A 26,862-nucleotide genomic window follows, 5' to 3' on the forward strand; every position below is an offset into this window, starting at 1 on the left:
AGTTCTGGTGGTGGGAAGTGTGTGGCGTTGTACCCCTCTTATCCTCTTATGGTTTTTGTCAGTGTTTCCTTTTTATAAATAAAAATTTAAAAAATAGTAGTATTTGAAGGAGTCGGGTGGTAGCACAGCGGGTTAAGCCCACGTGGTGCAAAGTGCAAGGACCGGTGTAAGGATACCGGTTCGAGTCTCCGGCTCCCCACCTGCAGGGGAGTCGCTTCACAGGCGGTGTCTTTCTCTCCCCCTCTCTGTCTTCCCCTCTCTCCATTTCTCTCTGTCCTATCTAACAACAATGACATCAATAACAACAATATTAACTACAAGAATAAAACAACAAGGGCAACAAAAGGGAATAAATAAATAAAATTAATATTAAAAAATAGTATTTGAATATCCTTTTTTTGGTACACTATTCTTTTGATTTTTTTTTATTTATTGTTAGAAAAAAATTGAGAGAGGTGGAGGAGCTAGAGAGGGAGAGAGACAGAGAGACACTGCAGCGCTGCCTCAGCACTCTTGAAGTTTTCCCCCTACGGGTGAGGAGGACCAGGGGGTTCAGCCCAGATTCTTACGCACTGTAATGTGTGCACCTAGCCAGGTGTGCCACTTCCTGGCCCTGTATTTGGATATCTTGATTAAAATAGTGTAAGTGCCCAGCTTGGCTTCTCTGGAAGGGGTTGAGTTGAAGGGAAATGGGTGTCAGGTCCAGCCTGCCCATGTGTCGGGCTGCGCAGTGCTCACTCACACAGAGAGAACCAGTACTCATGCACTTTCTGACTCCTGTGGTTGTTGAGAATTCCATCTAGAGCTCTAGAGTCACTCTTCCCCAGCCCTGCGGCACAAACTGAAGTGTGACATGGCTTCATCTAGAACCAGAGCAGGGGAGGCAGGGAGGGCCCCAGGTGCTTTAGATTCCCAGACCAGCAGGGGCAGCGAAAGCACCAGGAAATGTAAACACAGCAGGCTGTCAACAGCACAGGCCCTGAAGCCTTGTGTGCTGGCTTGGCTTTGCTTCCAGCCAGGTGAGCTGAGGGGAGGGGGGGGGGGGACGGGACAGCCAGTTCTGAACAGTCTCTGCCATGCTGTGATGGAAAGACATTGTCAGGTCAGCCTCTGGAAGTGACCGGTATGAATGCAAGTCACAGCCCAGCTGGAGTGGCCTCCAGGGACCCAGCAGGGATGGTCTGTGGTCAGTATCTGCCTGCAGATGACTTGTTCTCCAAGGAAGTGGGTATGGAAATACTCAGTCCCAAATCTGTCTCCTACTCTCACCCTCTCAAAGATCAGACTTCCAGACAGACTTCAAGTTGGAGATGGAAACTGTATCACTGAAATCTTATACTTTTCTGCAACACTGTTAAATCACTACTAAAAATGATAAAGATGCAATAAGAGAGAAAGTTTTGGAGGTCGGGCAGTAGCACAGCAGGTTAAACGCACGTAGAGCGAAACACAAGGATCAGCTGAAGGATCCCAGTTCGAGCCCCCGGCTCCCCACCTGCAGGGGAGTCGCTTCATAGGCGGTGAAGCAGGTCTGCAGGTGTCTGTCTTTCTCTCCCCCTCTCTGTCTTCTCCTCCTCTCTCCATTTCTCTCTGTCCTGTCCAACAACAATGACATCAATAACAACAACAGTAATAACTACAACAACAAGGGCAACAAAAGGGGGGAAAGCAAATTAAGAATATATATTTTAAAAGAGAGAGATAAAGTTTTAGGAATTCAGCTTTGAAGCCTGAGTCATGGTTTCTTTTAGGCAGCAGAAGTTGTGCCTAAAATACTGAAATCCTGGGTTTCATCCCCAGCACCAAATTAAACAAACGCAGTCTTGACATGCTAATACAAAGCTCCTTTTTCCTTCTTTTCTTTTTCTCTTTCTGTTTTTTTAATATTTATTCCCTTCTGTTGCCCTTGTTGTTTTATTGTTGTGGTTATTATTGATGTCATTGTTGTTGAATAGGACAGAGAGAAATGGAGAGAGGAGGGGAAGACAGAGGGGGAGAGAAAGACAGACACCTGCAGACCTGCTTTGCGCCACGTGCGCTTAACCCGTTGCAATACTGCCTGACTCCCCTTTCCTTCTTTTCAAAGCTGTGCCTAGCTTTACTTTTTATTTAGTTTTGGTTTGCTTGTTTTTATGAATTTTACAGAGACAGAAATTGAAATGGAAGTGGGAAGTAGAGGGAGAGACAGAGACACCTGTGGACCTAGGTGGTGGTGCTGGGGATTGAACCTGGGACCTCAGAGCCTCTGGCACAAAAATCTTTTGCAGAACCATTATTCTGTCTCCCCAACCTGCCTCTTCTGAATTCTTAGAGAGCCTAGTGAGTACCACCTGTGAGCACTTACCACAACTTTGTAATACAGATTAAGTCACTTTGTCCTGAAAGAAGTAATGCTTCAGACATGTGTGAAGCCTTCGCTTGTGTCCAGCACCTTGTTTCATAGACAGTTGGCCCTTGAACCACATGAGGGTTGAGGTCCTGACTTCCTCCCGTCAAATATCTGTGCATGACTTCTGATTCTTGCCAAAGTTTACTGATTGTTATTGACCAAGAGCCTTGTCAACAACAGCTAAATAACTTAGGTTTTTATATTATATGTATTACACACTATATTCTTTTTTTAGATGACTATTAAGGAAATTTGATTTAGAAGACTATTATTGTCAAAGGGAGAAAAGAAAATGTTATGAAGGAAATCAGGCAGGAGTTGGGCAGTAGCACAGCTGTTTAAGCGCACATGGCGTGAAGTGCAAGGACCCTTAAGGATCCCGGTTTGAGCCCCCGGCTCCCCACCTGCAGGGGAGTTTCTTCACAAGCAGTGAAGCAGGTCTGCAGGTGTCTATCTTTCTCTCCCTCTCTGTCTTTCCCTCCTCTCTCCATTTCTCTCTGTCCTATCCAACAACGACATCATCAATAACAACAATAATAACTACAACAATACAATCAACAAGGGCAACAAAAGGGAATAAATAAATAAATATTTTTTTAAAAAATCAGGCTTTGGGCCAGATAGGGGACACCTGGTAATGCACACATACTGCCCTTTGAGGAGACAGTCATACCCGTAGCCCCCACCTGCAGGGATGAGCTTCATGAATGGTGAAGCAGTGCTGGAGTTCACTCTCCTCACTTCTACTTTCTCCTCCCCTCCCCTCCCCTTCCTTCTCCTCTCTTCCCCATCCCCCCTCCCCTCTCCTCTCCTCTCCTCTCCTATTTCTTTCTATCTCTATCAAAAATAAATAAATAAAGGACACGGGGATGAGTGGACCTGCTGTGCAGTGTAGGCACCAAGGCCTAGTGATAAATCTAGTAGGAAGAGAGGGAGAGACGGCTTTGCCCGAGTTCAATACCCAGCATCACAAATGACCCAAGTAGTGTCCTAGCCTGCCTCTTTCTCAGAAAATAAACCTTTTTGAAAAGCAGAAGGAACGGTGTACTTACTGTATTCTACTGTATCTATAGATAGTATAATTTTGTGTCATCGGTTGATCAATACAATCTGTGTAAGAAGAACTGGCAGTTCAAATTCATGTTGTCCAATACTCAGCTGTATAATCAATGCTGATTAAGTATCATTGGGATGATTGTAAAAGATACTCCCCCTCCCCAAAGAAGAAACTCTCAGATGATAATTTCTACGTCTTCTTGCCTAAAGGTCAGGTCCAACCTTTCTCGAACATTCTGTCTGCAAGGTGTAAAGCGTAAAGAGAAAGTGCTCGCACCCAAGGCTAGCACGCTGAATTCACTCATAAGTGGCGCTGCGGCAAGCTGGGTCATGTTCTGTGACATCTTTGCCCTCTTGCTGCAGGGAGAGCTGGAGTCCACGCCGTCCTTTGATGGCTCTGTCGTTTTATCCCAATCCCCATGGCAGCTGGCCATAGACTTTGCTTTCCTTAAACTCTGACTTTCTTCCGCAGTGAAGTCCCTGGCACCTCCTTTCAAAGTAACACACTGTCACTATTGTTTTCTGTCCTCTGGGTAAATGATGCTTTCTTCAACGTGGGATAGAAGTGAGGAACTCTTCAGTGCTATGCAGGTGTGGAGATGGAGCCCTCCTGATTTATTCAGTGTCTGCCATGAGCCCTTCTGTCCTCTGTGACTATTTGTTTTCATCGATCCAAGATATTAAAAAAAGATGCAGTTATTTTTTTGTAGAGTAACTTCATAGACAAACACATTAGTTCATTCATTCAGCTATTCCTCTCTTATTTTTAATAGCTTAAATAAATGTCCATTCCTATGGGGTTGGGCGGTTAAGCGCATATGGCACGAAGCACAAAGACCGGCATAAGGGTCCAGGTTCAAGCCCCCAGGTCCCCACCTGCGGGGGGGGGGGGGGTCGCTTCACAAGCGGTGAAGCAGGTCTGCAGGTGTCTGTCTTTCTCTCCCCTTCTGTGTCTTTCCCTCCTCTCTCCATTTCTCTCTGTTCTATCCAACAACAACATCAATAACAACAATAGCAATAATAACAACAACAAGGGCAACAAAAAATGGGGGGAAAATGGCCTCCAGGAGCGGTGGAATCCAGTGCTGGTGCTGAACCCCAGCAATAACCCTGGAGGCAATAAATAAATAAATAAATAAATAAATAAATAAATATCCATTCCTGATTATAACATGTAAAAGAAAAAAATGATCTCAGTATTTGGAAATATTATTGAACTGGGGCTGGGTGATGGCGCACCTGGTTGAGCGCACATGTTACAGTAAGCAAGGACCCAGGTTTGAGCCCCCAGTCCCCACCTGCAGGGGGAAAGCTTTGCGAGTGGTAAAGCAGTGTTGCAGGTCTCTCTCTGTTTCTCACCCTCTCTATCACCCTTTTCCCTTTTGATTTCTGGCTGTCTCTATCCAGTAAATAAATAAAGAGAGTAAAATTTTTAAAATAAATATTATTGAATTTCTGGGTTGTTGCCCATTTTCATAAATATCACCCAGATTTTCAACATGGATGAAATTGTCTCATGGCTCTTTATATAGTTAAGGGGAAAAAATAAAATGTAGGTAGGAATTCAAGACATAAGGAAAACTCCCAGACCAGGCGCTGGCGCACCTGGCTAATGGCAAATATTACAGTACACAAGGACCCAGGTTCAAGTCCCCGGTCCCACATGCAAGGGGAAGCTTCACAAGTAGTGAAGCAGGGCTGCAGGGGTCTCTCTGTCTCTCCTTCTCTATCTTCTCCCCTTTTCAATGTCTCTCTGTCCCTATCCAGTAATACAGAAATAAAAAGATTTTTTTAGAAAGAAAAGAAAACTCCCAACCATAGAGCGACACTGGACAGACAGACAGACAGAGGATGCCATGATTCCACACATGCTAGTGACTGGTTCTCCGCCTCAAAGTCACTCACATCTTGTTAGTCAGCCTGGAGAATCCTCAGGTCTCTTTCATTTAAACTGTTAGTTGGGCTGTTGCCCACAGTCAAAGACACTCTTTTCTCTGAAACTCTACATGCTTTGGGAGCTGATTCTCTGAAATATTTTAATAGAGAAAGGTTTTTAGCCTCCCTGAGTCTCAGAACAGCATCTGTAGAGTAGGTAAGTGAAGCATCGACCAACAAGTCACTTGAGAAAACTGGTGCAAAATTCGCAGTCAGTGGGAAGATCTAGTTTTTTTACATTTTTATTAGTGATTTGATCATGATTAATCAGGATTGTAAAATAACAGGGGTACAATTCCTTAAAGTTCCCACCATCAGAATTCCGTGTCCCATCTCCTCCATCGGAAGCTTCCCTATTCTTTATCCCTCTGGGAGTCTGGACCAGAATTCTTGATGAGGTGCAGAAGGTGGGAGGTCTGGGAGAAGATGATAAGTTTGCTACAGACAGAATGACCCAGTGGTCAGCTACGGGTCTGATAGGCACTGGTGATGCCCACAGGTACAATACTCCCTGAAAAAAACACCGCTGAAGGACTCCTTGCTGTGCGCTGGTTTATTCAATCTGCCAAGCGCCTTGATTTGACTCAAATCATGACCTGACTTTTGTGATGATTCTTCTTTTTCCCACCCCACCCCCTTCATTTCAGGAGCACTCAAGAACGGACTCAAGAATGGAAAGAATGCCCTGATTACGTCTCTGCTGGAGAAAACAGCTGCTACTTTAACTCATCGTACACCTCCATCTGGACGCCCTATTGTATTAAGCTGACTAGCAATGGTGCTACCGTGGACCATAAGTGTTTCTCTGTGGAGGAAATAGGTAAATCACAGGTTTGTGTCTGTCTGAAATGACTTGAGGTTAAAGGAGAAAAACCTGTGATTGTGCAGGTCAGTTGAGTGGGAATACGCTGGCATTGTGCTCTGTCAGTCTACTTGGCAAGACATGAAGTTAGCTGGTGGAGAGGAAAGAGGCAGGGAGGACTCAAATTCACTCTCACATGAAGCCATCCTGCAGTCAGTAAAGGAAACAGGGAGAACTGAGTGAAATCCAGGACAGGACTGCTGTCCCCACAATCACACACAGTGTCATTTTAGGGACAAACAAAGCCTACATTTAAGATTGCTTCTTCCCTCAGTTATTCGAGATGGCTATTCTGTTCAGACCTATTGAAGTATTTTAACCTTCTGTTGTTTTCACAAGATCAAGATTGTTCGTTATCACACAGAAAGCAACTCTGGGGTTACATACAAAATAGCCAAAATCAGCTTAAAGACGTGTTTATAAAATCAAGACAAACACTGGAGATGAAACTCAATGAAGTAAGTGAAAGATGCAGGCAGACTAGCCCTCGCCCTTCTTGTGGAAACAAAACAAAACAAAGCCAAGCAAACGCCTATAATTGGAATAGTCATGTTGATACTGTAGTAGTGTAAACAGCAAATCTGGAGGAATCAAGAAAGGATTTGTGAGTAGTTGAAGCTGAGCCTCAGGTGCTATCATCCCCCAAGCTCATGTGTTGCTTGTCAGAATCATTTGGAACGCGTCTCAGATGTGTTGCTCTTCTGTGTAGCTTTCTAGTCATCTGCAGACTGGGAGAGTATAAGAGAATGGGGGGACCAGGTGGTGAACACACACATTAGAATCCTCAAGGGCCTGGGTTCAAGCCCCCAGTCCCCACCTGCAGGGGGAAAGCTTCACAAATGATGAAGCAGGACTGCAGGGGTCTCTGTTGCTCTCTGTCTTCCCTTTCCTCTCAATTTCTGGCTGTCTCTATCAAATAAATATACCAAAAGAACTTTAAAAAAAAAAAAAAAGAGGGAGAGAGAATGGGCCAGAAGCTACAGACAGGAACACAGAACCCTGAAGACTTGTTTTGAGGAGAAAGATGAAGGAAATAAGCAGAATATAGCGCTCAGTCACCTACTTTGTATACGCTTAACATCACATGGTATAGCTGCTGAGTAATAGTGAGAAAGCTGAGTCAAGTCTTGTCTCTAGCTCTTCCCTGCCGAAAGCCGAGCTTACTCATATAGCTACCTCCCACGGGATAGCTGCTGTTTATTAGGCGGTGTGCTGGACAGTGACTACTGCATAAGTGAGACAGGGTCAACTGAGACATAAACCTGAAGTGTGGGGAATCCATAGTAAGTCACAGACGTAGTCAAGGACAAGAATGATCAGTGAGCCTGAAGGATAAAGAAGGACAACACAGACATGGTGGCAATTCCATTCTTCTCTCTCTCTCTCTCTCTCTCTCTCTCGCTCTCGCGCTTTTTGTCACCAGGGTTATTGCTGGGGCTTGGTACCTCCACAAAGAATCTACGACTCCCAGCAGCTATTTTTATCAGTTGTTTTCCTATCTTTATTTGACATGACAGAGAGACAGAGAGCGGAGGGGAGAAAGAGAAGGAAAGAGAAAGATAGACACCTGCAGTCCTGCTTTCCTGCTTGTGAAGCATCCCTCACAAGGGGATTTTTACAGGGACATTTTGAAAAGAGCAAATCACCCAGGGTTGGATGGTGGCACACCTGGTTGAGCACATGTTACAATGTGCAATGACTTGGGTTCAAGACCAGAGATAGAGACACAGAGAGAGAGAGGGAGACACCTGCAGGAGGAAAGTGGTAAAGCAGTGCTTCAGGTGTCTCTCTGATCTCTGCCCCCCTTCCTCTCTAATTCAAACTATTTCTATCCAATAAATAACTAAAAATAATGAGAAAAAAATGAAAGCAAATCCCCCTTAAACTGGAATATTCATGGCCTGTTGCATCAAGGCCAAAGACTGAGGTCTGGAGGGGAGAGTGGCCAAGGGGAGGAGATTGAGTGAACTTTGTTGAAGAGGATAGACATTGTTGGTTGGGTGGGGTGCAGACACCTATCACAGAAAGATGCAAATTGCACCCATTTGGCGACACTATTTTTGTAAATCATTATTTCCCTAATAAAACAAATTGAAATGGGAAAATCAAAAAATACTATCTAGTAAAGTATGCACAGTACCAAGGAGAGGACCCAGATTCAAGTCTTTTTTATTTTCTTATTATCTTTATTTATTTATTGGATAAAGACAGCCAGAAATCAGAGGGGAGGGGGAAATAGGGAGAGAGAAAGAGAGACACCTGCAACACTGCTTCACCACTGGCAAAGCTTTCCTTCTGCAGGTGGGGGCTGGGAACTTGAACCTGGGTCATTGCACACTGTAACGTGTGCACTCAGCCAGGTACGCCACCATGCAGCCCCTCCTGATTCAGTGTTGGTTCTCATCAGCAGTGGGGGAGCTTCATGAGCAGAGGAGGAGTCCTGCAGGTGTGTCTCTTTTCTATCCCTCTCTGTCTTGTGTCTCCAGAAAGAAAGAATAGGGAAAATATGGCTGCTGAGAACAGTAGTCTCATACAGTCACTAAGCCCCAGTGGTAATCCTGATGGCAAAGAAAAAAAAATTTTTCAATATATTCTCTTGAAAAGTGAGTGTAATGTCTGAACATTGAATGAACCGAGAGTAAGAATAGTACAATGACTATTTAGTCTGGTCTGTTCAAAAGAAAGCACTCCATTCATAGCACACTGTGTCACTCTGTTGAATACTACTATCACTGAATACTGTGTCACTCTGTTGAATACTCTGTTGAATGCTACTAATTGTCTGTTGAAATACACAGTGCAACCAGATCCACCCATCGCCCTCAACTGGACCTTGCTGAACATCAGTTTAACGGGGATTCATGCCGATATCCAAGTTCGATGGGAACCACCTCCCAATGCAGATGTTCAGAAGGGATGGATAGTTCTAGAGTATGAGCTGCAGTACAAAGAAGTGAACGAGACCCAGTGGAAAATGGTAAGATGCCAGTTCATCTCACAGAAACCAGTCGACCCCCCCCCCCAATTCACCAACCCTCTCAATTATAGTTGGATGTCCCACTGGCCTAATCTCACATACTGATGGCTGTTGGTTCCTTAGCTTACCTGAGGAAAATAGATGTAACCTAAAATGTTACCTTGGAATTCTGGTCCACAGCAGATGCTGCATGGGCTTATGTGGATGTCTGTAAAAGGGAAAAAAGACTATGTGTGTATTCCTCAATCATCTTCAGTGTCCAGCTTAATCTTAGAACATGAGTGTCTGCTCTCACACAGCTTCCTCTGAGGATGTGGCTAAACATGGAAAGAGTACAACAAAGGCCAGTCTTGAGTCACAGCTCAATGTCCTCCATGGTTCTAGGGCACAAGACCCCCATCAAAATAAGTTCTTTCATGACCCAAGAAAAAAAGATGGGATTTGTCTCTGAAGTGGTTTCAGAAGCACATTTCGTTACATACTTCACAGGAGACTTAAACTGAGAGATTGGAGGGGGTGTTATTTCCTTGGTTGGTTGTTGTTGTTTGTTTGTAATTTGCCACTGTGATTTGCTAATTGCACTTCTTGCCATGAATTCCATTTTCTCCTTTTTAGTTTCATTAGGAAGATGCTAGAGGGAGGGAGGGAGGGAAGAAGAGAGAGAGAGGAGACAAGTTGCCACTTGTGGAGTTTAGGTGTTGGTTTTGATTTTAAAGAAAAATGTCTGCCATTATCCGGAAGTGCTATTAAAATATCCCTATTCCTAGCTTTGCGCAGTGGCAGTATCATAGCCAATGAGTTTATCCGAGACGCGATTATTGCTAATTGAAAAAATATCCCTATTCCTAAATATATATAGCTGTGCAAATCTAAATTTATCCATAAATTCTTAAGTTGGTTTATCCTTTAAACATGATCCATTAGTATTATTTCATAACCAAAATTATATTTAATTCTGGTTGTGTCTGTTGTTACGAGGGCTTTGCTGCTCCAGATAAACTTTAGATCAAAAAAGAGAATGAGACAGAGAGAGAGAGAGAGAGAGAGAGAGAGAGAGAGAGAGAGACTACAGCACTGAAGCATCCTCTAGGGCAGTGGGGGATGGACTTGGCCCTGCGCTGTTGTGTGTGAATCAGTTCTTATTGTTTGTTTGATTTTGGTGGGGTAGGGTTGGAGCTGCTATTGCCCTGGTCTGCATGCCCATTCAGTGTCTTCTCTTGCGTAATCAGCTTGAAAATTAGTCGGTGGTGGTGGAAATTGTGTGGAATTGTACCCACCCTACCCTATGGTTTTGTTAATACTTTCTTAAATTTAAAAAAAAATTTTTTTAAATCAGTCGCTAGGACACAAGATAAGAAGTTGAAGCACTGAATTTTTCTTTTTGTTGGATGCAGAATTGTCCTCTCTATCCTTGAAATGAGCTTTAGGACTCACAATCTCTTTGTGTCTAGGTAAGAAAAGAAAGAAAACCAGGGGGTCTTTACTGGAGGACAGCAAGAGCTGTAGGCTAATATTAATTGAATCCAAAGAATATCTGGAAAACAATATTAAAATAGAGAACAGAAGTTGAGAGCAGGGTTAGAACAAAGAGGGTGGCTCCCAGATTAAAACAGTATTTGTAATTAACTGTGTACCACGTCAGTCTGCCCCAAGGCCCATGTCTATTCATATTTAGAAAAGGTTTTGCATGACCTCTGGGTCCCAGGCTACCTAAACTCACAGTCTGTGGGTAACGAGTCCTTTATGTTAAGAAGCCTTCTACTGGGCAAAGGTGAAAGGTTAGCATCTCAAGAGACTATCAGCATAATAGCAATGAAATAAATTTTAATAAGCTCTAAGTCCTAATGTGAAGCTTGCGTAATGATCTACAATTTTAGGATTGAGTACATGGGAACCATGAGAGAACAGAGGGGCTGGGTAAGCCATGGGGTCCAGGGAAGAGAGGGGAGCAGTTAAAATGTTAACGTGCTTGAAAGCCCTACAGACTCTGCAAACACTTTCCTTTAGGACCTGGTACAAATATTTGTAATTATTTTTTTATCTTCAATTTTTTAAAATATTTATTCCCTTTTGTTGCCCTTGTTGTTTTATTGTTGTAGTTATTATTGTTGTTGTTGTTGATGTCATTGTTGTTGGATAGGATAGAGAGAAATGGAGACAGGAGGGGAAGACAGAGAGGGGGAGAGAAAGACAGACACCTGCAGACCTGCTTCACCGCCTGGGAAGCGACTCCCCTGCAGGTGGGGAGCCGGGGGCTCAAATTGGGATCCTTACAGCCGGTCCCTGCGCTTCACGCCACCTGCGCTTAACCTGCTGCGCTACCGCCCGACTCCCTATTTTTCACATCTCACAGCAAATCTATTAGCTAACCATTGCGCTTTGTTCTGTGTTGACAGATGGATCCTGTGTTGTCAACGTCCCTTCCCGTGTACTCACTGAGACTAGACAAGGATTACGAGATACGGGTGAGATCCCGACAGCGCAGCTCTGAGAAATATGGTGAATTCAGCGAGGTGCTCTACGTGACGCTTCCTCAGATGAGCCCCTTTACATGTGAGGAAGGTAAAAACTAAAGTTGAAAACAGCAGTCAATACAATTCTTGTCAACAGGCAGTGGCACGCCCCTTCACTGTTGGAAGATTATCCAGAAGTTATATTAGCCTCACCTGTCAGAGTACACTCGATAAATATCTAATGATCCAATACAAAAAAAAAAAAGTTGTTTTGAATTATTGAGTTTAGGTAAAGCCCTAGGGAAGATACAAGATAAAGAGAGGAAATACACTAAGATATTGACAAGAAATATCAGGGTGGGTTATCAGAATTTCAGGTAATTCTTTTAGTGTTTCTCAATATTTGTTTAATGTTCTGTAATGATTTTTTTTATTTGTAATAAAAAAAAAAGTTTTTCAAAAGCTCAGTGAAGATATCCTTTATCTGAGGCCATGTAGTGGCGCACATGCTTGAGTGCACACATTACAGTGCTCAAGGGCCCTGGTTCAAGCACCCCAGTCCCCACATGCAGGGGGAAAGCTTTCCGAGTGGTGAAGCAGGGCTGCAGATGTCTCTCTGTCTCTCTCTCTCCCTTCTCAATTTCTGACTAACTATCCAATAAATAAAGATAATGAAATTTTTTAAAAAGAAATCCTTTATCTATATGGATGGAAGTAAGTGTGGTATCAAAGAAAATTACTTAAGTAATTACTAAGTGAGCAGACGTGATCAGCAGTGGCACCTCTTAGGTGAAAAACTGTAGCTTTACGTGGAAGATGACTGAATAAATAGTCTGCCTTTTTTCTGTTCTCAAGTGATGTAATACTTGAAGATCCTATTGCATCTTAAACTACTGGGCCCTATTCTTGAAATATAGAAACTAATTAAATATAGGGCCAAGCAGTGGGGCACCTGGTTGAACACACATGGTACAGTGCTTCAGAACCCAGGTTTAGGGGTCGGGCAGTAGCACAGCGAGCTAAGCACACGTGGTGTGAAGCACAAGACCCAGTGCAGGCATCCCGGTTTGAGTCCCCGGCTCCCCACCTGTGGGGGTGGGGGGCACTTCACAGGCAGTGAAGCAGGTCTGCAGGTGTCTGTCTTTCTCTCTCCCTCTCTGTCTTCCCCTCTCTCGATTTCTTTCTACCCTATCCAACAACAACAGCATCAGTGGCAACAATAACAAGGTCAACAAAATGGAAAAAATGGACTCCAGGAGCAGTGGATTCCTAGTGTAGCCACTGAGCCCCAGCAATAACCCTGGATGCAAAAAAAGGAAGGAAGGAAGGAAGGAAGGAAGGAAGGGGGAGAGAGAGAAAGAAAGAAAAGCCCAAGTTTAATCCCCAAGCGCCCCTTTGCAGGGAAAAACTCCACAAATGATGACACAATGCTTCAGGTGTCTGTCTCTCTGTCTCTGTACCCTGCCCCTCTCAAATTTTTGTCTCTATCAAATAAATTAATTTAATGCAGAAATTTTAGAAAGAAAACGAAATTTAAAGAACTTAGATTATAATTTCAGAATGGGAGAGTGAAATCATTTAGATATAGAAATATAGAAGCTACTTAACTATAAACAGGAATGTAGAATGCATTATCACTTCCAAATGGGAACTGACTTGAGCTTCTGTCCATGAGAAACAGAAGATGAACAGGAGCATTGAGAAATTGATATTTGTTCATCAGACGATCACAAGCTATAGAGAAAATAGATTTGGATAGCTGAATTAATGGCATGGGTGCAATCCCGATACTTTCTTCTGTAAAGTACATGCTCTGCATATCTGAAATGCTTGGATTGTGATACAAACATGGAAACTCTATCCCCATCTTTTTGAAAGTAACTCAGTTTGGAGAGTTGAAAACAAAAAAATCACTAAGCATTAAAAGAGAGAGAGATGGGGTCAGATGAACCCTCCTACACTGCTGGTGGGATTGTAAATTGGCCCAACCTCTGTGGAGAACAGTCTGGAGAACTCTTAGAATGCTAGAAATGGACCTACCCTATGATCCTGCTATTCCTCTCCTGGGGATAGATCCTAAGGAACCCAACACATCCATCTGTGTACACATATGTTCTTGGCAGCACAATTTGTAATAGCCAAAACCTGGCAGCAACCCAGGTGTCCAACAACAGATGAGTGGCTGAGCAAGTTGTGGTCTATATACACAATGGAATACTACTCAGCTGTAAAAAATGGTGACTTCACCGTTTTCAGCTGATCTTGGATGGACCTTGAAAAAATCATGTTGAGTGAAATAAGTCAGAAACTGAAGGATGAATATGGGATGATCTCACTCTCAGGCAGAAGTTGAAAAACAAGATCAGAAAAGAAAGCACAAGTAGAACCTGAAATGGAATTGGCATATCGCACCAAAGTAAAAGACTCTGGGGTGGGTGGCTGGGGAGAATACATTTCCATGAAGGATGATAGAGGACCTAGTGGGGGTTGTATTGTTATATGGGAAACTGGGGAATGTTATACATGTACAAACTATTGTATTTACTGTTGAATGTAAAACATTAATTCCCCAATAAAGAAATAAAAAAGAGAGAGAAAGAGAGAGAGAAGGCGTCAGGTGGTAGCGCAGCAGGTTAAGTGCACATGGCACAAAGCACAAGGACCGGCATAAGGATCCCTGTTCGAGCCCCCGGCTCCCCACCTGCAGGGGAGTCACTTCACAGGCGGTGAAGCAGGTCTGCAGGTGTCTGTCTTTCTCTCCCCCTCTGTCTTCCCCTCCTCTCTCCATTTCTCTCTGCCCTATCCAACAACAACAATATCAATGGCAGAAATAACAATAACGACAACAAGGGCAACAAAATGGGAAAAAATGACCTCCCGGAGCAGTGGATTTGGATTTGTAGTGCAGGCACCGAGCCCCAGCAATAACCCTGGAGGCAAAAAAAAAAAAAAGGTGGGTGTATAGCATAATGGTTATGCAAAGAGACTTTCATGCTTGAGGCTCTGAAGTCACAAGTTCAGTCCCCCGCACCACCAGAAGCCAGAGCTGATCAGTGGTGAAAAAAGAAAAAGAAAAAAAGAGAGAGAACTAAGTGTGCATGATGCTGATAATGTAACGTGTCACCAAGCAGCAGTGTTTCTTAGAGTTGATGCGCTTAAACATGCTCTAGATCTTTAAGATGCTAAAGCCATTTTCACATGTTAACATGAATTTATTTGTTTGTTTGTTTGTTTACTTATTTATTTATTTTACCAGAGCACTGCTCAGCTCTGGCTGATGGTGGTATGAGGAATTGAACCTGGGACTTCAAAGCCTTAGATATGAGAGTCTCTTTGCATAGCCATTATGCTATCTCCCATAGCTATCACGCATGAATTGTAGTTAAACCATGTATTATTTCTTCTTGTTTTATATTTATTTATTCCCTTTTGTTGCCCTTATTGTTTTATTGTTGTTATTATTGATGTCATTGTTGTTGGCTAGGACAGAGAGAAATGGAGAGAGGAGGGGAAGACAGAGAGGGGGAAAGACAGACACCAGCAAACCTGCTTCACCGCCTGTGAAGCGACTCCCCTGCAGGTGGGGAGCGAGGGCTCAAACCAGGATCCTTACGCCGGTCTTTGCGCTTGGCGCCACATGTTCTTAACCCACTGCACTACCGCCCGACTCCCCATGTATTATTTCTTTAACTTCTTTTTGTGAAAGAATCTAAAGTAGACAGGACTGTCCTGGGAACTGAAATACCCCAATAGCCATTGTGGCAATAGTTATCAAGTGAAATCACTGACTTTATTGGATAATACTGGATAACAAGATCAGAAGAGAAAACACAAGTAGAACCTGAACTGGATTTGGCATATTGCACCAAAGTAAAAGACTCAGGGGTGAGTGGGGAGGGGAGAATACAGGTCCAAAAAGGATGACAGAGGACCTAGTGGGGGATGTATTGTTATATGGAAAACTGGAAAATGTTATGCATGTAGAAACTATTGTATTTACTGTCGAATGTAAAACATTAATTCCCCAATAAAGAAATTAAAAGAGGGGAAAAAAAGTATTTTCATGTGATAAAGAGAAACTGTAAGCATCAGCTATTTAGCAAGTGAGACATTGTTTTGTGTGTTTCAGATTTCCAGTTTCCCTGGTTCTTAGTTGTTATCTTTGGAATTTCTGGGCTAACAGTCATACTATTTGTATTCATGTTTTCTAAACAGCAAAGGTAAGTACAAAATTGTCTACTTAAATATCTTTTTACAGTTGCTTAAATTTTCATATGTACTGCCATGTGTTGTTTGAGGGGGTTTTGAGACATAGGTATTTATTTTACTTTTATTAGTGATTTACAAAACTACAAAATAACAGAGATATAATTCTATGCATTTACCACTTACCAGAGCTCTGTGTCCCCATTCCCTCCATTGGAAACTGCAGTGGTTCTCCTAAAGTCACAGATGAGAGTTGACTATTACTTCTGCAACTGTCTGTCTGTCTATCTATCTCTCTATTTCCCATTTTTTCTATGACCCTGCCTTCTCTTCCATTTTAATTCACAGCTACACCTATTACTACTTCCAAATGGTTTTCCCGTTTCCCTCTTCTCTCTCTGGGTGCTGATAAACGGGTTTCAGAGTCCTCTGGTTATCTTCCCCTAACATTTCTCCTCCTCTGGAAGTATGGACCAAAGTTCTTTTAAGGGTGCAGAAGGGGGGAGCTCTGGCTTCTATCATTGCTTCTCTGCTGGGCACGGGCATTGGCAAGTTGATCTTATTTCTATCTGTCCCTAGTGCATATATATTTTTTAAAGTTTGATGTCAATGAAGCAGCGTACATACACATTTGCCACTTTGGTATACTCTTCAGACAATTAAGGGCTCATGTCTACCTGGGACGTCCTATCAGACATTAAGAGACTAAGAATAGTGACAACACACTTTGTCATATGCACCACCCGATAGAACTGTAGAAAGAATTCTGAGGGGAGTTGGGCTGTAGTACAGCGGGTTAAGCGCAGGTGGCGCAAAGCGTAAGGATCCCGGTTCGAGCCCCCAGCTCCGCACCTGCAGGAGAGTCGATTCACAAGAATTCTGAGGCGGGCTAGGAGAATACACCGTCAAGTTACCAGAGGCTCCAAAGTTCCAGACTCAGTCATTCACACTCATCTGTGCAGTCCTCTGGATTCTTTTTTTCTTTTCTTTTCTCTTTTTTTTCTTCTTCCTTTCTTTCTCTCTGTATTGCCCTCATAAATAAATAAATAAATAAATAAATAAATAAATAAAATATACTAACAAATAAAGAACTCTCAGAGGCCGGATGGTGATGCACCTGGTTGAGCACACGTGTTACAATTCACAAGGATCCAGGTTCAAGCCTCTGGTCCACACCTGCATGAGAAAAGTTCTGTGTGTGGTGAAGCAGGGCTGTAGGTGTCCCTCTGTCTCTCTTCCTCTCTGTCTTCCCCTACTCTCTTGATTTCTGACTGTCTCCATCCACTAATTAAATAAAGATAATAAAAATTTTTAAAAAGGAAAGCCTCATTAAAAAAATAAATGAGTTCTAAGTTTGTCAGTCGTGTTAAATGTCTCCGTAAAATGTAGAAAGGGTTCATTTAAATAAAGTTTAAATTAAGACACTACTCCAAAGAATGAGGTAGTATTTTAGGTTGCCCAAGAAAGCTGGCATCATAAGAGCTTCAGGACCTGCATGTCTCTGCTTGACTGAAGTTTCATCCGTCCACATTCCGAGCTACTTCTCCCTTTGATCCCAGTGATTCAGAATCAGTCTGAGCTCACGCTAGTTTAGTTTGAATATGAATAAAATGAAGCAGAGCAACAGATAGAGTTTCATCCCAGATAATCGCACTACATACGCTTAACCCTAATCAGTGCGCTGCTGCCCTGCCCCTCACGTTGCATTTTTGTCTGTTTTTAACCATTGGAAATATTCAGTTAGAATTATAGAACCAGGGGACCCAGCGGTAGCACAGCAGGTTAAGCTCACATGGCACAAGGACCAGCATAAGGATCCTGGGGCAAGCCCCCATCTCCCCACTTGCAAGGGGGTCACTTCACAAGCGGTGAAGCAGGTCTGCAGGTGTCTTTCTCTCCCCCTCTCTGTCTTCCCCTCCTCTCTCCATTTCTCTCTGTCCTATCAAACAACGATGACATCCGTAACAACAATAAAAAAATGACAAGGGCAACAAAAGGGAAAATAAATAAGTATATTTTTTTTTAAAAAAAAATCCAAAAAAAAAAAAAGGTTAACAGCAGCAAATGCTGGAGAGATTGTGGGGTCAAAGGAACCCTCCTGCACTGCTGGTGGGAATGTCAATTGGTCCAACCTCTGTGGAGAACAGTCTGGAGAACTCTCAGAAGGCTAGAAATGGACCTAGCCTATGACCCTGCAATTCCTCTCCTGGGGGTATATCCTAAGGAACCCAACACACCCATCCAAAAAGATCTGTGTACACATATGTTCTTGGCAGCACAATTTGTAATAGCCAGAACCTGGAAGCAATCCAGGTGTCCAACAACAGATGAGTGGCTGAGCAAGTTGTGGTCTATATACACAATGGAATACTACTCAGCTGTAAAAAATGGTGACTTCACCGTTTTCAGCTGATCTTGGATGGACCTTGAAAAAATCATGTTAAGCAAAATAAGTCAGAAACAGAAGGATGAATATGGGATGATCTCAGTCTCAGGCAGAAGTTGAAAAACAAGATCAGAAAAGAAAACACAAGTAGAACCTGAAATAAAATTGGCGTACTGCACCAGAGTAAAAGACTCTGGGGTGGGTGGGGGAGGAGAATACAGATCCAAAAAGGATGACAGAGGACCTAGTGGGGGTTGTATTGTTATATGGAAAACTGGGAAATGTTATGCATGTACAAACTCTTGTACTTACTGTTGAATGTAAAACATTAAGTCCCCAATAAAGAAATTTAAAAAAAAAAATTGCACGTGCAGCTCCATCCATCCTGCTGGCAGACAGTCTGGATTCACACCCAGCTGGCATGGGTGCAGCAGTCACTGGTGAACGAGGTCACCGGAGAGGTTTCACAGTTAGAGGGAGGCACGTGGCGTGGACTTAACCTGGCTCACTGTTTTTGGAGGGTGAAACGAACTGCTTTTCTTGTTTCTCTCTCTTTTTTCCATCCTTCTTTTGCAAGTCACTGATAAGATGCACAGTAAAATCACCTTTTCTTTAGCAAGTTGAAACTGACAAGATAGAAAGTCCTCTATCAGATATCGGCTGGTAATAAAGATGCTAAAATAGAAAAACTAATGTTTCACTAGAGTTGCCTTTAGATGAGAGGTTTTTGTTGTTCTCTCTACATTCTTCTGTAGGTTTTCCTCATTTTTTACTGATTCATAATGTCTGCTTTTTCATACACACACACATATATATACAGTACCATAATAACTTGAATAAGTAAGTATACTACCAATATTATATTTCTCTCTTTGAAAACAAAACCTCTTAAGTTTGTTAAACCAAAATTGTATTTATCTTCAAGGATTAAGATGCTGATCTTGCCTCCTGTTCCAGTTCCAAAAATTAAAGGCATCGATCCAGATCTACTGAAGGTAATTAATAAACCATCTAAGTTATGGCTCATACTAATTTGACAATGTCTGAAAATTACTATCTTGTTGAGGACATTTGTGCACTATGTACATTCCACGGGGGCCAGGTGGTGGTGCACCTTGTTGAATGCACACACTATAGTGCGCAAGGACCCAGGTTCAAGCCCCTGCCCTCCACCTGCAGGGGGAAAGCTTCAGGTGTCTTTCTGTCTCTCGCCCTCTCTTATCTCCCGTTCCCCTCTCAATTTCTCTCTGTCTCTGTCCAATAATAAATAATTTTAAAAATTACATTCCATTTCTCAATGCCACTGCTGGAAAAAATGTGTTCATTTAAAGATTTGTTGACCTCAGAAGAGAGAGGCAGAGATACAGAGAAAAAAACAGCATTATGCTGACATGCTGGTGGGACAGAGCTCAGGACTTTATATCTGCATGTACACTGTTCTATCCCTTGCGTCACTGACCTCCTGGGTCACTGAAGCAAAATATTTTAAAATAATACACCTCTTAGAATTATGATAATGTGTTCTGGCATTAAAAGTTCTGTGCTATTGTATTTTTATCATTAAATGGTTTTGTTAACTATTGTTCTTATTGCAACCATGATCTCTGATGTTTTTTGTGAAGTCACTGAAGTCTTGCTTTTATGATTAAGTGATGATAAGACATCATTGGGGCTGGACAGTGGCGCACCTGGTTACGTGCACATAATACAAAACTCAAGAACCTGCTCAAGGATCCGGGTTCAAACCCCCGGCTCCCCACTTGCAGGGGGGAAGGTCGCTTCACAAGCAGTGAAGCAGGCCTGCAAGTGTCTGTCTTTCTCTCTCCCTGACTCCCCCTCCTCTCTCAATTTCTCTCTGTCCTGTCCAATCAAATGAAAAAAATGGCCTCCAGGAGCCGTGGATTCATAGTGCCAGACACCGAGCCCCAGAGATAACCCTGGAGGCAGAAAATAAATCAGTTTATTTATTAATAAATTTTTTAAAGTCATTATTGGAAATGTAATCATTTAAGCCCACTGTTAAAATTCAGCCAGGTTACCAATTTGAAACCTTAAGTGCTGAGACTGAAGGGATATATACTCAGAAACTTCCTTGGACCTCCCATCTTCTGCACCCCATAATGACCCTGGGTCCAGACTCCCAGAGCAATAAAGAATAGAAAAGCTTCCCATGCAGGGGATGGAATATGGAACTCTGGTGATGGGAATTGTGTGGAATTGTACCATTGGATATGTTAGTTATAATTTAATCAATTAAAAAATACGAAATTCATTAAAAAATAAATCACAAATCTTCTGTGTTTCCTAGGAAGGAAAATTAGAAGAGGTGAACACAATCTTGGCCGTTCATGACAGCTATAAACCGGACTTTTACCATGATGACTCTTGGGTTGAATTCATCGAACTAGATATTGATGACCCTGATGAAAAGGCTGAAGGATCAGACACAGACAGACTCCTAGATGCTGACCGTCACGAAGCACCTAATATTCTTGGGGCGAAGGATGATGACTCTGGGCGTACCAGCTGTTATGAACCTGACATTCTGGAAACTGACTTCAGTGCCAGTGACGTGTGTGACGGTACCTCAGAAGTTGCTCAGCCACAAAGGTTGAAAGGGGAAGCAGATCTCTTGTGCCTTGACCCGAAGAATACAAATTATTCCCCTTCTAGTGAGGCCCCCCCTGCTATTCAGCTGTCCACTGTTAATCTAGCACCAGAAAACAAACCACGGCCACTTCTGATGGGTGGGACTGAGTCAACTCACCACGCTGCTCCTACTCAAATAAGCAGTCCAAGTTCACTGGCAAATATCGACTTTTACGCCCAGGTAAGCGACATCACCCCAGCAGGGAGTGTGGTCCTCTCCCCGGGCCAAAAGAATAAGACAGGGATAGCCCAGTGTGATCCACATCGAGAAGTCGCCTCACTCTGCCAAGCAAACTTCATCACGGACAGCGCCTACTTCTGCGAGGCCGATGCCAAAAAGTGCATCACGGTGGCCCCGCACGTTGAGATGGAAGCCCGTGTAGAGCCCAGCTTTAACCAGGAAGACATTTACATCACCACGGAAAGCCTTACCACTACTGCGAGGCGCTCTGCTGCAGCAGGGCATGCACTCGGCTCTGAGATGCCTGTACCAGACTACACCTCGATTCACTTAGTGCAGTCTCCACGGGGCCTCGTCCTCAATGCAACTGCCTTGCCCTTGCCTGACAAAGAGTTTCTCTCATCATGCGGCTACGTGAGCACAGACCAACTGAACAAAATCATGCCATAGCCTGTCTTTGACTTCCCGTGAGCTAAGTATTTAATGGCAGAGGGATGGCTTAGGCATGAATGCTTCAACCAAAAACAATGTTTAAACCTTCCTGGAAACGGGGCGAAGGGTGTGGATTCTAAACGCCTTTTCCTGAAGTGTTAAAACATGATATTAAGAAAAAAGGAGGAGAAGAAGAAAACTAAATCAGATAAATATTCCTATTGTGAATTGTAAATATTTTAAAGCAATGTCTCAAAACCTGTTTAGTGGCAGTGATTGTCTTGGTTATTGTGGGTATTAATTTTGTGATGCTAAGCATTGAATGGCTGTTTTCAATGTATAGTAAATTGTGCTTTTGAAAAAGCAAACTTATCAGGCGGCTTTTGCAGTTCAGGAGAATCGAATGCAAATCATGGCACAGGCTATTTTTATTAATAATTGGGAACTAAAAATTATAGGGAAGGAGAAAAATAGTTTCGATAGAGAAGACATCTATTTTGACATAAAAATGGATAAAGATATTTTTAATAGCTCACACTTCAAGCATGGCTGTTTTATATTCTACTGCACACTGTGTACTGTAGTTCACTTGGACCTATCTGAAGAATGTAACAACTACAGTTGAATGCTGGTTCATCACTTTGGTCAGTGCATCTAAGGAAAAACAAATGAACAAGTTAGTTTTTTACAAGGCCCTTTTTATAGCCTCCCCACAAGCTCCTTAAATAATTCTAAAGATATTGTAAATACTTTATTAGAACATCTTCGCTGTATTTTTACAACCATTTGTTCACTTAGAAAAAAAAAAAAACAGTGTTTCCACAGGTCAACTTCTATGAATCAAAAACCAACAAGAAAAACTAAAAAGTTCTGACTCGGGTTTTGGTTCATATCAGAGAAGTTCCTGTTAAGCAAAATAGAAAGTAAATTTGGTTCATGTTGACTGGGATCCAGAAGTGTTGTGGCCGCACTTGGTGTGAGTCAGTCTGTATACACAAATCATGAGAGACAAGCCCAAGACCTCTCCTGTGACCACATGAGCACAGACCAACTGAACGAAGTCATGCGCTAGCCTGATCCGAACAGAACTTGGTTCTTATCTCACAGTTACCTCTGTAGGGAGTCAGCAAGCATCCTGTACATGGAAGCAAGTCAAGTGTAGTTAGCCAGATAACAGAATACCAAGTTCCAGACATCTGCTCATTCCTCATGGTGAAAAGAAACGAGAACAAAGATTTTATCTCACTACAGGGAACTCAAGATTTACTTAAGTCAATAGCAGAATCTTGCTCCCTCACCCAACTTATTCACCAGTGGTATTTAAATCGGTAAAAGAAACGTCATCATCTTTACGTTCCCCTCTTGAAGGGCTGACCTCAAAACTGATAGAAAGAATCTGGCATCCTTTTGAAATGATCTTTTATTCCATTAACAACCGAAACACCCGTCTTAAAAGTGTTGGGATGGTTCCTCAAAAGATTTTTCAGAAAGAGAAGAATCTCATTTATCATTGAAGAATGCCACTTTCTCACTTTTATTTTTTAATAAGATTAACAAAACTTTAAAGTTAGCCTTCAGATAAATGGTATTTTCCATCTAGCTCAGTCCTTCTGAGGACATAAGCTTCATGGCTGGTCACTTTAAATTCCCTGCTTCTTGCAAGGATAGTGAAGAACTATAATTGGGTGTTCAAAGTTCAACACGTCAGTTTGTAATCAACATTTAGTAGATTATTTTTCTGCTACCTTGCTGCTACGGTTTTCTCTAAGAGCTACACAATTTCATTTCTTGCCAAATTCCATCCGTGTAGAAGCTAATTCAACCTAAAACTGTGTGTTGGGGAAAACTGTCTTACTCTTTCCTAATAGGCTGCCAACATTTCGATAGCCAAAAATAGCTAAATACCTCAATCAGTCTCTGAATGTCATTGTGGTACTTTGCTGGCCACACAAGCCATTATTCACTACTATGACGAGTTGCGTCCTGCGGTTTGTATTTAACTTTCTTTATGTCTGTGGATTTTTTCCTTCAAAGTTTAATAAATTTATTTTATTGGACTTGTCAGCAGTTGCTTCTGTGGTCACTCACCTGAAAACCCCACGGCGACCTGTTGGTTCTTCTCATTGGGAAGGAAGCTTAAGAAAACTGGTTGTTGGCAATGGAATGGAATTTTTTCTTTTTTTCTTTTTCCTCCAGGGTTATTGCTGGGCTCGGTGCCTGCACCATGAATCCACCGCTCCTGGAGGCCATTTTTTTTTCCTCTTTTGTTGCCCTTGTTGTTGTAGCCTCGTTGTGGTTATTATTATTGCCATTGTTGATGTTGTTCGTTGTTGGATAGGACAGAGAGAAATGGAGAGAGGAGGGGAAGACAGAGGGGGCAAGAAAGACAGACACCTGCAGACCTGCTCCACCGCCTGTGAAGCGACTCCCCTGCAGGTGGGGAGCCGGGGGCTCAAACCAGGATCCTTAGGCCGGTCCCTGCGCTTTGTGCCACATGTGCTTAACCCACTGCGCCACCACCCGACCCCCCTCTTTTTCTTTATTGAGGGGCTGGTGGATTACAGGACAGTTGTTGACACATGGGTACAAATTCTCATCTTCCTGTGGTAGGTGTCTGCAAAACATCTTGGGCCTGGTACATGATGGTGGAAAGGAATGGACAATATTATTATGAGGTGAAATGCATGAAAGCAGAGAAGGTGGCCCCCATCACTCTTCTTTTGAGGAGACAGAAGCCCACGTCAAAACTATCTTGTGGCTTTGCCCCTGCTGTCCAGTGGAGCACTGAACTGTGCCTTCTGCAAAGATTGTAACTCCATAGAGTCGAGGTTCTTAGAGGCATATTTTAGATGCTTCACAGTTTGCATCTATGAGTGGGGGAGAGGTACGATCTGAGAGCAGTGCTTGAGCTTGTTAAGCCTCAACACTGTTGTTGATCTAGTTTTCTAGCTTAAACATGTTGCCTAGAAGGATGAGAAGCAGTTCTTCCTCATGCAGACATGAGCACAAGTCAGCTCAGCTCAGCAGGGGACACACATACCCTCTCTCTCTCTCTCTGTCTCTCTCTCTTCTCCTCCCTCCATGGGAGCATAGCTAACTAATTCAGATAATTAACCAGTTAGGTAGTTTGCCCAGTAGCCTGGGAAGATAATAAGACTCTCTCTCTCTCTCTTTCTCTCTCTCTCCCCCTCCCTCCCTCCCTCCATGGGAGCATAGCTAACTAATTCAGATAATTAACCAGTTAGGTAGGTTGCCCAGTAGCCTGGGAAGATAATAAGTCTCTCTCTCTCTCTCTCTCTCTCTCTTCTCCCTCCATGGGAGCATAGCTAACTAATTCAGATAATTAACCAGTTAGGTAGGTTGCCCAGTAGCCTGGGAAGATAATAAGACTCTCTCTCTCTCTCTCTCTCTCTCTCTCTCTCTCTCTCCCTCCCTCCCTCCATGGGAGCATAGCTAACTAATTCAGATAATTAACCAGTTAGGTAGGTTGCCCAGTAGCCTGGGAAGATAATAAGTCTCTCTCTCTCTCTCTCTCTCTCTCTCTCTCTCTCTCCTCCCTCCATGGGAGCATAGCTAATTCAGATAATTAACCAGTTAGGTAGGTTGCCCAGTAGCCTGGGAAGATAATAAGTCAGTCTCTCTCTCTCTCTCTCTCTCTCTCTCTCTCTCTTCTCCTCCCTCCACGGGAGCATAGCTAACTAATTCATGTGTTTCCGTGCAAGTCCCAAGTCTTCAGCTGTCAGAGCCTACGGGGCCACTGGGAAGCCCACTTACCGATATTACTTCTGCAAATGTAATAAAAACTGCCATGACTTTTTGTAATACTAGAGGATTTACATTTGATATAGACTTTTTAAAAGTTATCTAGAGTTCCTTTTTTTTTTTTTTTTCTTTTGCCACCAGGGTTATCTCTGGGGCACGGTCCTTGCAAAATATAATCTCCACTCTTCTGGGTGTTTTGTTTTGTTTTGTTTTTTTCTTTAGTAGAGGGTGAAAGGCAGAGAGAAGGAGAGAGATACCTGCAGAACTGCTCACGAGACTTTTCCTTACTACATACAGATGAAGAGGGAGGCTTCAACCTGGGTTTCCACCTGCGTGCTTGCTCTGAACAAATCCCCACAACTCAGGTCTCTACTTGCTTCCTTCTGAGCAGTGCGTGCCTGTAAGAACGAGGGGTGAAGATTCAGGGTTTATTTTCTTACGTTCACATTGGGAAATGTGAATAGGAAAGCTGTGTCTTTCTTACACTAACAGATTGGAACAAGTGTTGTCTTAACATTTACAAAATAAACGAAATGTCACCATTTTAAGCACCCAAAAAATATTTCTTTACATGTGCTGGGCCGGACTCAGCCTTATGGCATTACAGCCCTGTCATCCGCATGGGCTACTCCAAGGATCAGAGGCGCAAGAAGGGAGCCGGGCGGTCGCGCATCTAGTTAAGTGCACAGATTACCAAGTGCAAGGACCTGGGTTTGAGCTCCTGCTCTCCAGCTGCGGGGGGGGGGGGGGGGGGGGTGCTTCAGAAGTGATGAAACAGGTCTGCAGGTGTCTTTCTCCTGCTCCTCTTTCCGATCTAACACAAATTGGAAAGGGGAAGAAATGGCCACCAGAAGGAAGTGAGGGTTCATAGTGCTCACGCCAAAGGGAAAAAAAAGTGCAAGAAACAGAAGGTCTGATTGCTTTCGGACTGAAAGGGCACCGTCCTTTCTATTAGGGAAGATCGATGTCCTGCTGAGCGTGGCTGCATGTGTATTTTTGTATTTAGATTTCTCAGTAACTCTAGTAAAGGAAATGTCTCCACAGCTGAGCACAGGACTTGAAGCCTAGATTTGATCCCGGCACCACGTGTGAGAGCGAATAGTGAGCTGCTCTCGCTCTCTCCCCGTCCCACCCCTCCTCTGAAAAATGAATAAATCCTGGGAACCTGACAGTGATGTAGTCTGTAGAGTGAACACATGACCCTGGGTGAGCTCGCAGAATGCCCTCCACCTGTGGAGGGGGAGGGCGGCTTCATAAGCAGTATGACAGGTGTTTCTTCACTCTCTCCCTCTATTTCTCCTTTTCCTCTCAATTTCTGTCTCTATCAAAAAGAACAAAGAAATGATCACTGAGACCAGCAGATTCGTCATGCAAGCGTTCAGCCCCAACAGTATCCCCCTGAGCAACAACCAAGAAGAGGTAAATCTGTTTTGAAATTCCTCTTGATTCTACTGAAGCATGAACACTGCAAGGCATGTACATGCTATGATATGCACATGGTTGCACACCAAACGGCAAGTGCCTCTTCAGCTTCCCTACTCACTCATGCGCAGAAGATAAATAGTTCAAGCATA

General features: G+C 43.1%; 1 protein-coding gene and 1 pseudogene across 6 annotated transcripts in view; both read left to right on the forward strand.

Annotated features, from left to right (window-relative positions):
• Positions 1 to 23,583, forward strand: part of GHR (growth hormone receptor) — a 253,214-nt gene extending 229,631 nt beyond the window's left edge. For 5 of the 6 annotated variants that reach the window (XM_060190997.1, XM_060190996.1, XM_007517617.3 and 2 more), the window contains exons 5-10: positions 6,028 to 6,200; positions 9,041 to 9,219; positions 11,616 to 11,781; positions 15,802 to 15,892; positions 19,190 to 19,259; positions 20,573 to 23,583. In XM_060190997.1, coding sequence (XP_060046980.1) covers positions 6,028 to 6,200; positions 9,041 to 9,219; positions 11,616 to 11,781; positions 15,802 to 15,892; positions 19,190 to 19,259; positions 20,573 to 21,544 — 1,651 coding nt within the window. In that variant the 3' untranslated portion in view covers positions 21,545 to 23,583. The remainder of the gene's footprint in view (positions 1 to 6,027; positions 6,201 to 9,040; positions 9,220 to 11,615; positions 11,782 to 15,801; positions 15,893 to 19,189; positions 19,260 to 20,572) is intronic. The other variant, XM_060190994.1, reaches the window with a different exon arrangement.
• Positions 9,985 to 10,115, forward strand: LOC132538783 (U4 spliceosomal RNA; annotated as a pseudogene).
• Positions 23,584 to 26,862: the final 3,279 nt, after the last annotated feature.

The sequence above is a fragment of the Erinaceus europaeus genome, chromosome 5 (genome assembly GCF_950295315.1).
Source record: "Erinaceus europaeus chromosome 5, mEriEur2.1, whole genome shotgun sequence".
NCBI lineage: Eukaryota > Metazoa > Chordata > Mammalia > Eulipotyphla > Erinaceidae > Erinaceus > Erinaceus europaeus.